Source organism: Psittacula echo (assembly GCF_963264785.1).
Source record: "Psittacula echo genome assembly, chromosome: 1".
NCBI classification, from domain to species: domain Eukaryota; kingdom Metazoa; phylum Chordata; class Aves; order Psittaciformes; family Psittacidae; genus Psittacula; species Psittacula echo.
Genome location: NC_137735.1, coordinates 87,876,857 through 87,891,765, shown reverse-complemented (window position 1 = coordinate 87,891,765; position 14,909 = coordinate 87,876,857). Strand labels below are relative to the sequence as shown.

At 58.0% G+C, this 14,909-nt stretch overlaps 1 protein-coding gene across 1 annotated transcript; it reads right to left on the bottom strand.

Moving 5' to 3' along the window:
- Nucleotides 1–5,683: 5,683 nt before the first annotated feature.
- Nucleotides 5,684–14,365, bottom strand: NPTXR (neuronal pentraxin receptor; the record flags this gene model as incomplete). The annotated part of the gene is made up of 5 exons (XM_080620297.1): nucleotides 5,684–5,908; nucleotides 6,303–6,482; nucleotides 6,796–7,040; nucleotides 7,179–7,401; nucleotides 13,781–14,365. 5 exons carry the CDS (start codon nucleotides 14,363–14,365, stop codon nucleotides 5,684–5,686), a joined length of 1,458 nt encoding a protein of 485 aa, XP_080476423.1.
- Nucleotides 14,366–14,909: the final 544 nt, after the last annotated feature.

Here is a 14,909-nt window from a genome sequence, read left to right as displayed (position 1 = left end):
CACTTTTGCTCCTAAGCAGCGAGTCAGTGTGAGCCGGTGTGTGCATGTGTCCGTATGTGTGGGGAGGGGGAACTTGCATGTGTATGTGATTCTGGGTTCAATTAAATGTGCTTTGGTTTTGATCAATGTGTCCCCAGGGAGTGCTTCCCTCGAGAAATGCTGGGTCTGGTTTTAAGGATTATTCAGCAGCAGCTCCTAGGGGAAAAGCTAAGGGAAAATGGCCAAAACCAACGCTGCAGAGGGCTGAAGGATAGGAACACCGTGTCTTTTCGTGATGGTGGTGAGTGATACAGCAGTACTGCAAGGTAGAGATGCCTCCTGAGGAAGGAGAGCATCTCGCTGGCCTGTCCCCATCTGCTATGGCTTAGCAAGACCTGAGCAGTTCATTTCTGGACCCCCAAGTGCAGGGTTTCTGCAGTCTGCCTCTCTGAAACCCTGCAAGCCAGTCAAAGCCTTGTTGGGCCAGCACAGGCAACATGTGCTGGTCCCTTAGGTGCTAGTGGAAAAGGCAGATACACGACTAGCTTCATGTCACCCTGTCTTTAGTTTCCACACAAAGACCCAAGTGTCTGATTTGTCCCTCTGCATCTGTAAGGAGCTGTAATTGATGCTCTGCTTTGGCTGGTCCTGTCTTATTCACCACTTACTACAGATGGAGAGTCCTTCAGCCCTTTGCCTTCAGCAGACACAGTGAAATGCTTTAAAACAGAGAAGTGCTGTTTGCTGCCTCACATTAGACTGCATTGTATTCTTCAGCTGAGAAAGAGAAATGTAACCACCAACTGCAAAATATATGTCTATGTAACATGTATACTGTCTCACACTTTCTTTTACCCGTCCCCATCATTGACAGCAGGAGGAGACCACATGTCAGGCTGCGTCTTCATCAGGCAGAGGGCACCCAGACTCTCCTTGGCTTCTTCTGCCCAGGTTTTGGAACCTCCCCATCACCCTGTGGGCACAGGCCTTGCTGTGCCCCATCTCCTCTCTGCGATAATGCAGAGGGGTAGGGATCACTCTCCTGCCTGTCAGCCACAGTCCAGGTGCTGAGCACTGCTCTGCACCACCTTGGGTATATCCAGAGGTCCCTGGTGAGGTCTTGAGACACACCGAGGTCCCCCTTGCAGCTGCCCGGGGGTGGGTAGGATGGTTACAGCTCTCCAGAGGCAGGAGGAGTGCTCAGGAGGCCCCATGGAGATGCTGAAGCCCCATTTCACAGGGATCAGAGCCCCACCGTGTTGCATTGAGCCGAGGGAAGGCAGATAGGGATACTGATGTGCAGGAATGGATGCAGGAATGGATGGAAAGAAAAAGCAGCCCAGCCCTCTACTCCAGAGAGAGAAGCTTGCTTTGGGACAGCCAGATCCCTTGTTCTGTTGGGAAAGCAGTGCCCCACACACGATTCCGTAGCTGCTACCTCTAGTAACAGCTGCTACCTCTAGTAAGGCCTTCTGCCGCAGCACTAGCAGCCGTGTGGGGGCCGTTGCTGTGCCAGATGCTCTGGAAGCACGGCGCGTTCCTCGTGCAAGCACCGCACGAGTCTAAATGAGCCTTCCTGGCTCCGGGAGGGAGTGGAGGAGCCTCCCACCAGGATGGAGAGGCATAAGGAGGCAATTAAGGCACCCCCCATTGCTAGGTCAGTGGAGGTAATGGGGACCTTGGAATTGTCACCTCCTGGGGACAAAGCATGGGCTGGCTTGACCTCATTTGAGGGGACCTGCCACAGGGAGCCACAAACTGCGAGCCCAGAGCAGAGGCTGCACGTGTTAGAGAGCACAGGAGCTCCCAAAAGCCCATCCCAAGGCAGGGATCCCAGTGCTGCCCATGTCCCTGGCAGGCAGAGCCTGCACTGCTGATGGTGCCCTCTGGAGAGCTGGGCAGAGGCTGGAGGGGTTCAGGAATTGCGTTTCCTTTTCAAACCTGATAATTAACAGCCGTCAGGCCTGAAGGTTTCCTGTTGCTATGTTAGACCTGGGCTTCTTTGCTGCAGCACAAAGCCCTTTTGGGGCTGGGGGGGTTGAGTCGGGTTAAGCTCTTGGTCTGCAGAAAGCCCTGCAGCAGCAAGTCATGCAGATCAGGAAGGAAAAGAGCAGTCCCTTTCCTCCCCTTGGAGCATGTTAACCGCCCCTTGGTGGGGAGATAGAGGAGACCATGCAGGTGGCATCTATTGTATCCGCCTGTCTGCCTCACCAGCTCCTCCTGAGCCAGCCCTCACTGAGCCACCCTAGCCTGACAGTGCCCTTGTCTCTGCTCTTGCCCACCTTCTGGGTTTCCTCTGTCTCTTTCCTCCCCATGTTAGGTATCCAGACACAATACAGTGTCCCAGCTGAGTGCATCTACCCCAACCATAAGACCTTCTCCTTGGCATTGTTAAAAATTTCCTTCTTTACCTCCCACCAAAGGTGACTTTGTTGTGTCGCTGCACATGATAACGTTGTTTTCCAGCCACTGCCCTTAGAGAGACACAGGGCTTCTCCTGAGTGCTCCTGGTTAATTTAGAAGCAAGCAATATGTGGAAATCATTGTAATTACTCCTTCCAGCCAGCAACACCATTAAGTTGTTGTTTCCTCCACCTTTTAAGCCCTGTTGCAGGTTTGCAGCTCTTGCAAGGCTTGGCTTACCAAAAATAAATGGTCCTGTCTTGCTCTCTTCTTCCCCAGATGGGTGAGAAGCAGCGTCTGCTTCCTGCAGAGAAGGATGGAAATCAAATATTTATTCCTACTCTTAATTTTCTGCCTCCCAACCAGTTTCTAATCTCTCCATAATGCCTTCGGTTCCTGATGAGCCTTACACGGAGGCATTTGCTGTAAGCTCTTAAAATGCCTGGATAAATTAGATCAACTTTTCCTGTGTGTCCCCTGGTCTGCTCAACTGGCTGTGAACCTCTAGGGGGGCAGGAGGTTGCCCTACAGAAGCTGTGCCACTGGCTTGCCCCCTTTCTCCCTTCCCAGAAGTGACAGATCCACATGTCCTGGGGACACTGCTGGGGTTGGGATCACTCCAGCACCTTCTGGCGGGGAGGCGGAGGGCAGCACCCAAGTTCCTGCCCGAGCGTCTCCTGGCATCGCTTTTGTTTCTGCTTTTCTGATGGAGGTTTGCACAGATCTCGGCGTGGGCTGGGTTTCCGGGTTCCAGAGCAGATGGGGTTTATGCCAGTAGCCTACACGAGTGGACAGGCTGTTTCCATCCTTGTTCATCCTCCCGCACGTCTCCTGCCTTGGCTGCTAGCCCCAGAAGTCCCCCTGCAGGATCCCTGCAGTTTTCATAGGAGAGTCTTCTGGACCAGTCCCCTCCTCTCCCCATTTCACCTCCTCTTAAAGTTTGTGACCCAAGCAATGGTTTTGGGAGTTTCCTTCTGTAAAAGATGCTGTCCTTCTAATTATGTTCCTGTTACTTGCATGCATGAGAGAAGGGGCCGCCTCTTGAACCCTATTCTGTTAGGGATGGGGTTGAGCTTCCAGCTCAGCAAAGCCCTTGAGCGTGTGCTTCAGCTGAAGTGTGTACTCAGAGGTATCTTTTTTCTTCCAAAAACCTCTCAAATACGAGATGTGCTGAAGGGCTGAAGGCAAGAGCTCCAGGCTTTGTTTTAGTGCACTAAATACCCTCCAGAAGGAGAAGTGGGAGCTGGGGTGATGGTTCTGTCTCAGTGATGGCAGAGGCCTGCGGAAAACTGTGTCCTGTGGCATTATGTTCCCCCAATATTAGCGAGGTTGTGCCTTTGCTAGGAGGGACAGGACCCCCTGAGGGGCAAAAGCATTGTGCAGACCTGGCCACAGGTTACTCTAGGATAGGTGGCTACAAGAGCTGTGCCTGGCTAGGTCAGGAACTCATTACTAGTGCTTAACGAGGTTTATACCTGTCACAAGTTCCTTGCCATCCCAGACTGACCTGTAGATGGTTTCTGCTCTCCTGTTGTTGGGATGTGGGTTCCTCCTCTGTGGAGAGGTGCTTCCCCCGCCTCCCCAGCAGCAGCCTGTACCCGTGCTGCTCCACAACAGGAGAGATGAGAGCTCCCCAAACGGTGACACCCCCACCCTGGGCAGCAATACCCAGACCCTTGTGATGGTATCTCTGTAACAGCAGCCACACAGCTGCTGGTCCGGCCGTCTCCCTCGACGGATGCCACCCTAAGCATCCCAGGGAAGGGTGCCTGTGCTGGGGTCGCCCAGTCCCCTCCATCCCCACAGCGACCTCGCATCCCTCGGGAGGCTCCAACAGAAAACATCACGTTTATTGTTCACGATCAGCTTTACAAAAGAAACGTCCCAACACTGGCGCGCGTCAGGGGCCCGTCACAAGCGTGCATGAGAAAGCGCGCAAGCGGGTGAGGAAGAGGGGGCAGCCCAGTGAAGATCACAGTGTTTCCCACTTGGCACGAGGGCTGTGCCCCATCCAGACCGTGTGCCCCCCGGCAGGCTCAGTCACCCCACTGGTGGTGGGGATGCTATGGGAGGCGATGCTGGGTGCCTGGGCTGGCTCCTCTGCCTGCTTCACCTCTGCCGGGCACAGGGGAAGCCGTCACCAAAAGCGCAAAGTGGGGCTTGGGGTAATGGGAAGCACTGGAAGCTGGACACAGCACTGAGCAATCATGAGACCCCCGAAATAACCCTCCCACCCTCCCCAGACACTCACACGCACTCACACATCTACACGTTGGTCACTGCATGGCGTGGAAACAGCATATTCTCAGGCACTCCACAGGGAAAATACCCGCCTGCCCCATCACCCTCCCAGTCCCAAGGCTGGTGGTAGCCCTGTCCCTGGCCAGGAGCAGCTCAAAGCAGGGGACCAAGAAGGCAAGGGCAGCAACCCAGTCCAGTGCCCAAAAGGCCGGAGGACAGACAGCAGGGTTCCCCCAGCCACCACCACCCTCCATCTCCTTTTCTTCTTGCTTCTGCTCCCTTCAATGGCAGTTGCTGCACTCCTTCCCCCTTGGCCAGGGCTGGGGAGGATGCTTTGCCTCTTTCTCCCATTCCCTCAGTGGCCAACCTCCCCCCCATCTTGAGGGGGTTGGCCATTCTGCTTCTTCCTGCCTCAAAAGCCTGATGCCCCTCAGACAACCCTGCCTGAACAGGCAGCAGAGGCAGGAGTACTCCTTGTGTAGTGGGGGGAGCGTTGCCCTGCCAATCCTCCACCATCCTCCCTCATCCTCACCAGGGCCATGCTTGACAAACCAGAGCAGCAGGAGAAGAGGGATGGGGCCGGAGGGGAAGATCCTCGCAGCCAAGCCTTTGGGCTCATTCAGAGTACAGGCTCACAGTAACAAGAGAGTGCGGCACTATAAATAAATAAGGGAAGGGGATGTGCTCGGCGGGATGCCCGCACGCTTGGCACCCCGCCGAGGCCAGACTGTGCTCTGAGTGGATGGAAGTCTCCTTCCTACTCCCTTCTCGGGGGGCTGACAAGGTGGGGACCCTCACCATACCAGAGATACCTGTGGGTATGGCGAGGTCCTCCCGAAACAGAGGCGGGGCAAGGTGAGGCCCAGGGGCAGGCGTGCTAGGAGGGGGAACAAGCCACACCGTCAGTGTGGGGTCAAGAGGGAGGCTGCCAGGAGCCCCTCTCCCTCCCAGGATGCCAGCACGGAGGGCTCGGTAGTCGGGGAGGGGAAGGGAGAAAGGGGCTCCCTGCACTGGGGCTGCCACAGGGCTCCTTGGCACCGGGGAGGGGGTGAGGGACCGCTCATGCCTTCCTCCCTTCCTCGCAGGCAGCAAAGCTGCCCTTGCTGGCCCCCCCGAAGACCTCCACCGCCTGGTCATCCCACTGGATCACGTTGCCCTGGAGGCGGGAGGTGCAGTTGGCCAAGGCCAGGATCTCCGCCGGTGCCAGCATGTGGTCCCACACGCTGAACTGCGCCAGCTCGCCCACGAAGGCCTGCGTGGCGTCGAAGCGTCCACCCAGCGTGTCCTGGGAAAGAGCAGGAGAGGTGGTGGGACAGGAGAAGCGAAACGCATCCAATGGGCAGACAGTGCAAGGGGGAGAGGGAGAAGTTTGAGGAGAAACAGAGTGAGATGCCCAATGGCAATGAGGGAAGCGGATGCACGAAGGAGATGGAGGAAGACAAGGTGAGGGGGGAACGGAGGACGGAGGGAAGAGAGAAGAGAAGACTGTGCTCATGCAGGCAGCTCAGGGGTCAGCTGAGCAGGCAGGAGAGCTCCTTGCCCAAGCTGCCAACGTGCCATCCTGAGTGCTCCTGCCCATACCAACCCCTGCCCTCTCCCCATTTGGGGGCTGCCCCCCTGGCCAGCTTCACACCAAAGCAATGTGAACTGGCAGGTCTCCGTGTTGGGGTGGCACATACCTGCTCCTGGCCCAGGATGATGACGCCTTGAGGCTTGATGGCATGCCAGGAGGCCAGGTTCTCGCCGGCACCCCGCTGCTCGCCGTCCTGGTACGCGGACCACTTGCCATCCCGAGTGGTCCACGCCACACAGACGTGGTGCCAGGCCTTGTCCTTCAGGCTCAGGGGCAGCTGGGCAACCTTTGAGAGAAGAGCAGGAGCCCAGTGCTCGGTGGGACTGCCGGGGGACCCTGGTGTCCTTGCAGAGCAGGTGGTGCACCCCCAAGGTGATAGCACCCCAAATTCTACAGACACCCCAATGTACTGCTTCTCCCTCTCAGAACACACCCCACTGAGCCATCCTCCCCATTGTTCTGCCTCCCCCTCCATTCCAGGCCCCTTCCTCCCAGCTCCCCCACACCAATACCCCCAGGAGCATCATTTCCCAGGAGGGTTGAAGGAGGGGAAATGAGGGCAGGGGCTTTCCTCCCACCCCTCCTGTGGCTGGGCTGACCTTGTCATTGATGAGCAGCTCCAGGGGGTTGCTGCCCCACTCCAGCAGCACAATCTCATTGGACTGGCTTGGCACGGAGTAGGAGAAAGGGGTGCCGAGCCCCCCCAGGGCTTTGGACTTCAGCCACATGCAGATGGTGAAGGCATAGAGCTCCGGCAGGCTCTTCTTCATGCGGGCATACATGTAGTTGTTCTGCACCGGGATGGTCACCTTGAAGGCATCAGGCGGGCTGTAGCCCTGTGGTCCTATGTTTCAAGGATGGGAAGGAGGGAGAGAGGAGGGTCAGCAGCACTCATCACTGGGATGAAGGTGGCTGTTGTGGGGGCGCACATTGGGGTAGGGACCTCCTTCCACTACCTGCATCCCTGCTGGGCAGGACTCACCATGCTCCAGCTCCGTCACCCTGTTCTGGAGGGAGCTCAGCTCCTTCTCAATGTCATGCTGGTGCTGGTTGCGGTCAGTGTTGGCAGCCTGGCGCTCCTTCTGCAGGGTCAGGATCTTGGAGAGGAGCTGCTCCTCCAGCTGCTCCATCTTGGTGTGGAGGGCATCGCGGGCAAGCGCTGGGGCAGTGGGTGCTGAGCCATTGGTGCGGGCTGGCAGCTCCTGCTGCACTTGGCAGCCACCACGACCAGGAGGAAAGGAGGGAGAAGAGAGAAAACTCCGAATGGTGTCACTGTAAGGGGTTAAATAAGGATCTGCCCAGCCTGCACCACTGCAGGGAGCGCTGGGACCACAACCCCACATCTATACCAGGGTCTTCTCCAGCTGATGTTGCACCTCCCCTCTCAGAGCTCCCATTTAAGTTAATTACTGCAAAATGAAGTTTGGCTGCTCTTAATGACTTTCTGCCAGGCTTTAATGACTTCAGAGCCAGAGGAAGGATGGGCTACATGGGCACTTGGGTCATCCCTTGGCTCTGCTCCTGCAGGCAGCCTCCATGAGGAGGGAACAATGCAGGAAAGAGCTCAGACCTCCCTTTCTGCTGCTTGTGAGGCTGCTTCACCAAGGCCAGTGTGTTAACCTCACTTAACGGGACTGTAATCCTTTTATCCCAGCTCAGCCGTGCCGTGTCGGGCAGGTAGCTCTCTACAAGCCAACCGCTCCCAGGCCATCAGGATGCCACAGAGAAGTGGAGCCAGTGGCCAGGCTATCATGTCTCTGGTCCACAAGACATGACCTGGGAGCATCAAGAGCATCTTGTCCCCAAGTTAAAACCCAGACCAGATCTCTTCCCTTGGCTGATCCAAACCCCTTCATCCGGCAAAGATGCTCCCAGCTGCTGCTGCACCCTGCAAAAATCCCAGATCCCACTCCACTGAGAGACCCCATCCCAGCTGGAAGAAAACCAGGATTCAAGGGAGAAGATGTCCCTTTGCCATGCCTCTGGTGTTTCTCTCTCCCTTCCCCATGTCCTCTGGGTGTTAGTCTCTTTGCCATGGGCTTGCAAAGATGGTGACCATCTTTTCCATGCTGTCAGATCTTTCCTTAAGTGTTGGAGTGGCCACGGTAGGGGCTACCACAACCACTCCAGCACCAAGAGGGGTCTGAATGGCTGCTTCAGCATGGCTGGTGGGACATGGGGTGATGCCATCTCTGCTGATCTGGACAGACTCCGATGGCCCCAGACCTGGCCTGGAGGAGGCCAAGAATTCATTAGTGGTTGCGGCTTCCAGCTTTTTCTTCCCTATATCCTGCTTTACCAGGATGGACAGGACTTGGTGATCATGCACACAAAGATGAATGGGGGGATGCCTGCCTATGTCACCCCCAGTCTTTGCTATCCATCATGAACAACAGAGGGGAGGGAAAGGGCAGAGGAAAGCCAGGTTTGGCTGGGCAACCTTGGAAGATGGAAACAGCAGGGAGAAGGTAGCAGGGAGAGAGGAAGTGAGGAGATGATTGTGAGCACAAATAGCCACCCGCCAGGCAACAATACACAAAGAAGAAGGAGGCTGCAATGCCCCGGGGCTGGAAGAGTCTCCAGCCAGGGCAAACCCAAAGGTTTTGTGAGGAAAACCAACGTGGAGAACCAAAGCCCAGCAAGAAAAGAGAGGTTGTGCAGGGGACATCGTCCAGCCCTGACCAAACACTAGTCCTCATGTCAGCTTGCTCCAGCAGCACTGGGGATGCTCTCACAAAGGGGAGGGAAAAACACCCAGCAAAGGGCTTCCTGCCTTCAGTCTCTGTAAGACGGAGGGATTAGCTGATGGGGAAGGCGCTTTAGCCCCTTTTTTGGGGGAGATAGGGGGGCACAGGTGTTCTTGGATACCCACTGTTGCAGCGGGCTGAAAGGCAGGGGAGGGATGTCGAGAGGGATGGAAAGGTGAGTGGAAAGGTTAATTCTCATCCCCCCAACAGGGATAATTCCCACCCAGAGCTGTCTGTGCTCATAACCAAGCAGAGCCGGTGGTGTTGGTAGGGATGAGGTTCGCCTTTGCCTCTTTGTCCCCATCCCGCAGGCTCCAAGAGCATCTCTCATCTCTCATCCCTCCGGGCCGCCTGGCTGCGGCGGGGGCTGGCACGCTCCCGTCTGCCGCACGCTTTGATTGCTCGAGCTGCGGGTTTGGAGCCTACGTCTCTGCTTTCCTGCACGGCTCCATCTGTTAATGACAAAAAAAGAAAAGGCTGGGAGCTTTTGTCGCGCTCGCTAGCCCCCAATAGCCTGCCCTACATTATTCAGTAATGATGGAGCGCTTTTTTCTCCCTCCCTTCCTCCTTCTTTTCTCCCCGCTGCTATTTTCTTCCCTCTATAACTTTTCTCCCTATGGCTTTTTCGGTTCTCTGCTTTTGGAGCATCTCATCCTGATGCTCCCCTCCACGCACACACATGCTGTCTTTCCCCTTTTGATCAATTCTTTCCCCCTTTCTGAGTTTTTGTCTCTCCATCCCTCTTCTCCAGCTATTCCTGGCCTCTCCAGCCTGGCAGCCAGGGCACCAACAACGAGACACAAGTGGTTGGCTAAACCATTGCTGACCTCATGTTCCTCTTGGCAAGGGATACAGCTGGTACCCTCATCTGGCAGAGTTTGGGAGCCACCCCATCATCCCAGCAGATGCCATCCTCATCCCTCCAGAGAGGAGACCGACCAGATCTCCCCACAGCCGGGATGCGCTGAGTGACTGTCCCTGTACCGGGCTGGGCTGCATCCCCTACCCATCCTCCACACCTCCGAGCTGCTGCTCAAGCATCATTCTCCCAGATCAAATCATTTGCAGCATTACTAATGCTCGATGTGCAGCTATTATCTCGCAGTGACCTTTGTGGAGGGGAATGGGGGGAAGCGCCTTCTCCCCGGCTGTTCGGCAGGCGCCCGGCTCCCATCTGCTGCGGCGCAGGCAGCAGGGGAGTGGGCAGCGGGTGCGGGGGACGGTTTTTGGCCACCGGAGACGGCAAAAGAGATTGAAAGATGCCAGGTAATATTAATCACATTAAATGTCAGCGGCTGGCGGGGGGTGGGAAGGAGGAGGTGGGGGCAGGGGGCTCGCTCGCTTGGGCTGTAGCCCTCGGTCAGCAAACGCACTTCGATTTATGTAAGGAGATCAGAGCCTCATTTACTAATGCACCGGCAAATCTGGGACCCGCTGCTCCCCCTTGGCCATGGCATGCAAGATCCCACCTTAGCCTCCGGGACAGGGCAGGTCCCCAGGATGATGCCTGCGGGATGATGTCCTGGCACATCCCAGGAATCAGGATGCTGAGCTGGGCACGCACACACAGCAGCCCTGGTCCCTTCCCCAGACTCACAAATCCTCCCCGCCTGCTTGCAGGTCCTCCATGGCTGCTGCTGCAGGATGGCACACTTGCTGCACAGGGAATGCTACCTTTTTGGACCCTTTCGGACCCAGGCAGGAGCTTGAGGGTCATTAAACTCCAGGAGGGACCACCCACAGTAGGGAATGAGCAGGGATGCATTGGCCTTTCCCTCCTTCTCCTCATAAGAGGAGAGCTCACCACTGATCCCATCCTCTTCAAATCTCATTCGGAACTCTGAGTTTGGGGTTCCCCATCCCTGCTCTGCCGCAGATGGACATACCGAGCTCACCAGCCACAACAGCACAGCCACACACCAGCTGAGGAGCACCCAGGCTGTTAAAGTTCTGCCAAGGCCAGGCTTCCTAAAGACAAAACCAGGCTGTCCCAGCTCCCACTCTGCTCCCTTACAAGTAGTGGGATGACAGGGAGGAAGGGGGCATCTGGACCCCTGCACAGCCCAGGCAGCCAAGGCAATTCCCTCTCCACTCCAAAGCTGCTCTGTTTCCATTGGCAACGGTAATTAAAAGCATGGAAAAGGATCATCTGGGGCCACCACTCTCTGTGCCAAGATGCACCTGAGTGAGTGAATGCGAGCATGTGCAGAGAGCAGTGGGAGACCCCTTAAAACCAGGAGGAAAAAGCCCAGCCAGGCTCTTGCACACAAGCAAAAGAGGAGTGATGCCTTGGGAAGGGTTAGGAGGAGGTGAGGGAAGATGTCCCCATGTGAACGCTGCGCCAGCACTCGCCTGTCCTCACCAAAGTGGCAGGGGGCAAAGAGCAAGCCCGTGAGGGCTCTCCCTGCATCTGTCCTGGGAAGCCCTACCGCTGTGCCGCCAAAATTAAGAATCAAATGACTTAATAGGTTTTTCAGCACATCAATAAATCTTGTTATGCCTTACGGCCACAGCCAGGAGTGCCTGGATTAGACCAGCGATCTAATCCAGATCTAATCCAGATCCAGGCCACTCCCTGCTATCCCAGCTCCAGAGCCTCCAGGGGTAATCCCTGCTGGCAAACCCACCACGAGATGCCCAGAGATGCAGCATTCCCAGGGGGTCCATGGCATTTTGTGTCATCCCTCTCCTGAGACTAAGCTGCCCCAGGCTTCGACAGTGCTTACTCTTCTCCCCTCCCACTGGGTCTCACAGAGCCTCTGGTATCTGGCAGCCACCCTGGGACCACCCCCATCCAGGTCACCTTATGGGGTGATCACCACTGCCCTTTAGGGGAGCTGCTAGGGGTACCCCACATGCCACAGAATACCTCAGGAAGGCTCCTGGGGCTGACAGATGGAGCCATGCGGGATGGAGAGGCGCAGGTACCCCACCACCAAGTTTAAGGTGTCTGCTCATATTTGGGGAGAGACAAAGGCAAGCCAGGGCGGGAGGCCACAAGCAACCATCCCTGCATGGCTGAGGTGTGACCCCAGGGCTCAGCTGTCACCAGGCCAGCCTGAGCAGCTCCAGTGTCACGGCAGGATGGAGCCAGGGCAAAGTCCATCCCACCTGCGACACGCTGCCCTATTTCCTGAGCCGGCAGGCCTGGCCAGGCCACAGGGTGCTGCATATCCCTGCAGAGCACCCTGGGCACCCTCGGGTCCCCAGGACTGTGGAAGGGATGGTTTTGGCAACATGCTGCTTGGCTTCCTCATCAGTGAGGACATATGAGCCTTGACCCGGCATCGCTTCATGCTCCCTGGGTGTATGAGAGGGTCTGCTCCAGCCTTTGTGAGCTTCACCCTCCATCACCCCAGACCTCCCACCATCACCAGAAACCCCAGGAGAGGGGCCAGGGCAGCTGGTATGGGTGTGCAGGGGCATGGTTTCCCCCTTTTATTCCTGAGTTAGCATGCCTGCTGTCTGCACGTGCATTTCTTAGCCTGGATCTGTTATCCTGCTTGTGGGAATCTGTTTGTTTGGGGCGGCAAGGTTCTTTTGGGTGATTCTGTCTCTCTCTTTGGCTGCTTGGCATTATGATAAGCCAGGCTGCATGTCCCCATCTCCCCACACGTGCTTGGCATGCCTCTGTGTTTGTCTTCATGCATGTGTGAGCATTACCCACAGGTGCTTCCTCCAGTCTCCAGCTCTTTTCCCTCCTGTGTGCATGTGTTTCCTTGCCTTTCGCTGTCTTTCTATCCCCATTCATATCTCCATCCATTGCAACACCTTCTCTCCCAGTCTCATTTCTCAGCCTGTAACCTCAGCGGGTCTGAATTTTCCACTCATGGCTCACTGCTACTGTGCCCATGTGGTGTGGTGAAGGGGAGCAGAAGCGCAAAGGGGGACCCCATGGGGTGCTGCCTGACACCCCCCCCCAGGTCTGCGCTCCAGGGAAGTGTGGAGAAGGCAACAGGGAGATAGACGGGCAGATAAGGAGGTTGACAACCTGCAGGAAGCCCCTCACAGGCGGCTCCAGCTCCTGGCAGACCTCAGGGGCCAACACAGCCTCCACAAAAGATGGGACATTTGGAGCGAGCCCCCCAGGGAAACCAGACAAGTGCCCCCAGCAGCTCTCCCATGCCCAAACCACTGCCCTTGGTCATACCCTGCACAGTCTGCCAAGGTCCACGTGGATGCTGAGCCCACATCAGCCCAAATAAGTCGACATACGTGCACTCTGTGATGGGCCCCATCACCTTTGATGCTGCTGGGTCAGGGATGAGCCTGCTGGACACATACTGCTACAGAATAGGGACCAGGAGTCTGTATCCCAAGTGCCAACAGCCTGACAGTGTGCTCCAGCTGCCCCCTTCTCTCTGCAGCTCCTATGAGCCATGCAAGGAAGGGGTGCCAGGCTCACAGTGCATGGCATCTCTCTTTACTTTGGGAGAAGTCCCATTCATAACTGCTATGGCATCAGATGGGATTTACCTTTCTGCTAAAGAACAGGATCTGTTCCCAAGCTGACAACCTGCTCCAGTGGAGGCCTCGGCAGGTGTTACAGGGCCAGAGAGGTGCCCTACATGGGTTCAGACTAGGGGGGAAGTGGGGCAGCCCTAGGACCACCCTGCGTGGAGGGCAGAGAGTGAGGCTGAGGACGAGGGGTTAAACAGAGACCTTGGGTACGAGTGGAGCAAGGACAACCTTCCTGAAGCCTCAGGAGGGGCACAAGCTGGTCTGGGAGGTGTGTGGCTGCAGGCGCGGGGAACAGCCTGTGTGGGAGCATCCCCCTACTCCCGACCGACGGGAGCATCTTCCCCCTGCAGCATCCCCCCGTGACCACCCCTCGCACCTCTATCCGGTCGATGCGGTCCTGGAGGGCTCGGACGGCCTCCTCCAGCTCCCGTACGGCGGGCGGCTCAGCTGGGGGGTGGCCCATGGTGCCTGGGCGCGGGGCGGCGCGGAGTCCGGCGGCGGGGGGAACGGCGGCGGCGCCGCCGGCGGAGGGGGCTCGCAGGCCGCCCTCGCAGCGGCTGAGCTTCCCGGTGAGCTCCCGGATGGTCTCCTGGTCCATGCGGATCCGCTCCTTCTGCTCCAGCGCCGTGCGGCGCAGCTGGGCCGCCGCGCTCCGCAGCGCCAGCAGCTCCTCGGGGCCGGGGCCAGTGCCGGGGCCCGTGGCCGGGCACTCGGCGCTCAGCGGCGTGCAGACGAAGCGGCTGAAGAGCGGCGGCGGCGGCGGCCCCCCGGGTAGACGCGGCCCGGCGCTGGCCAGAGCCTCTGCGGGGCCGTGCAGCGCTCCCAGCCCTTTGTCGGCAGCGGGCAGGAGAGCGGCGGCGGCCGAGTCATTGTCAGCGGCGGCGACGGCTGCGGGAGCGGCGGTGCCGGCCGGGTGGACGCTGGCGATGATGCAGATGATGGCCCCCAGGAAAGCCAGCATGCCCGCCGCCAGCAGCACCGCCAGAAACTTCAGGGTGGCAGCGGCGTGGGGGGCCCGAGCCCGCGGACAGCGAGAAAACGAAGCGGGCGGGGATGGAGGGGCGGGCGGACAGGCAGCCCGAGGGAGCCGGCGGGGAGCGACAGTACCGGCAGCAACAATATCAGCGCCGGGTCCCCGCCGCGCTGCTCTTATATCGGCCCGGCGGCACCGCCCGCCCCGCCCCGCCCCGCCTCCCCCCGGTCCCGCTCGGCCGTGCGATCCCGGGCGGTCCTGCCCCGATTTAGGGACCCGCTATCCCGAGCATCCCTCCTCGGGCTGCAGGTGCGAGATGCACGGTCAGCGGGAGAGGAGTGGGCTAGGGGCGGCCGGGAGGAGCGGGTGGGGATGGCGGGGGCACGCCGGGGGCATCCGGGGACGGGGACAGTCGAGGCTCGCTGAAATCAGCTGAGTGGGAGCATCCAGGGAGGGGATGCAGCTCCAGGATAGCCCAAGGGAGGGTTTTCCCCTGCGAGATGCTTGGGCTGGAAGTAAAGGGCCCCTTGTC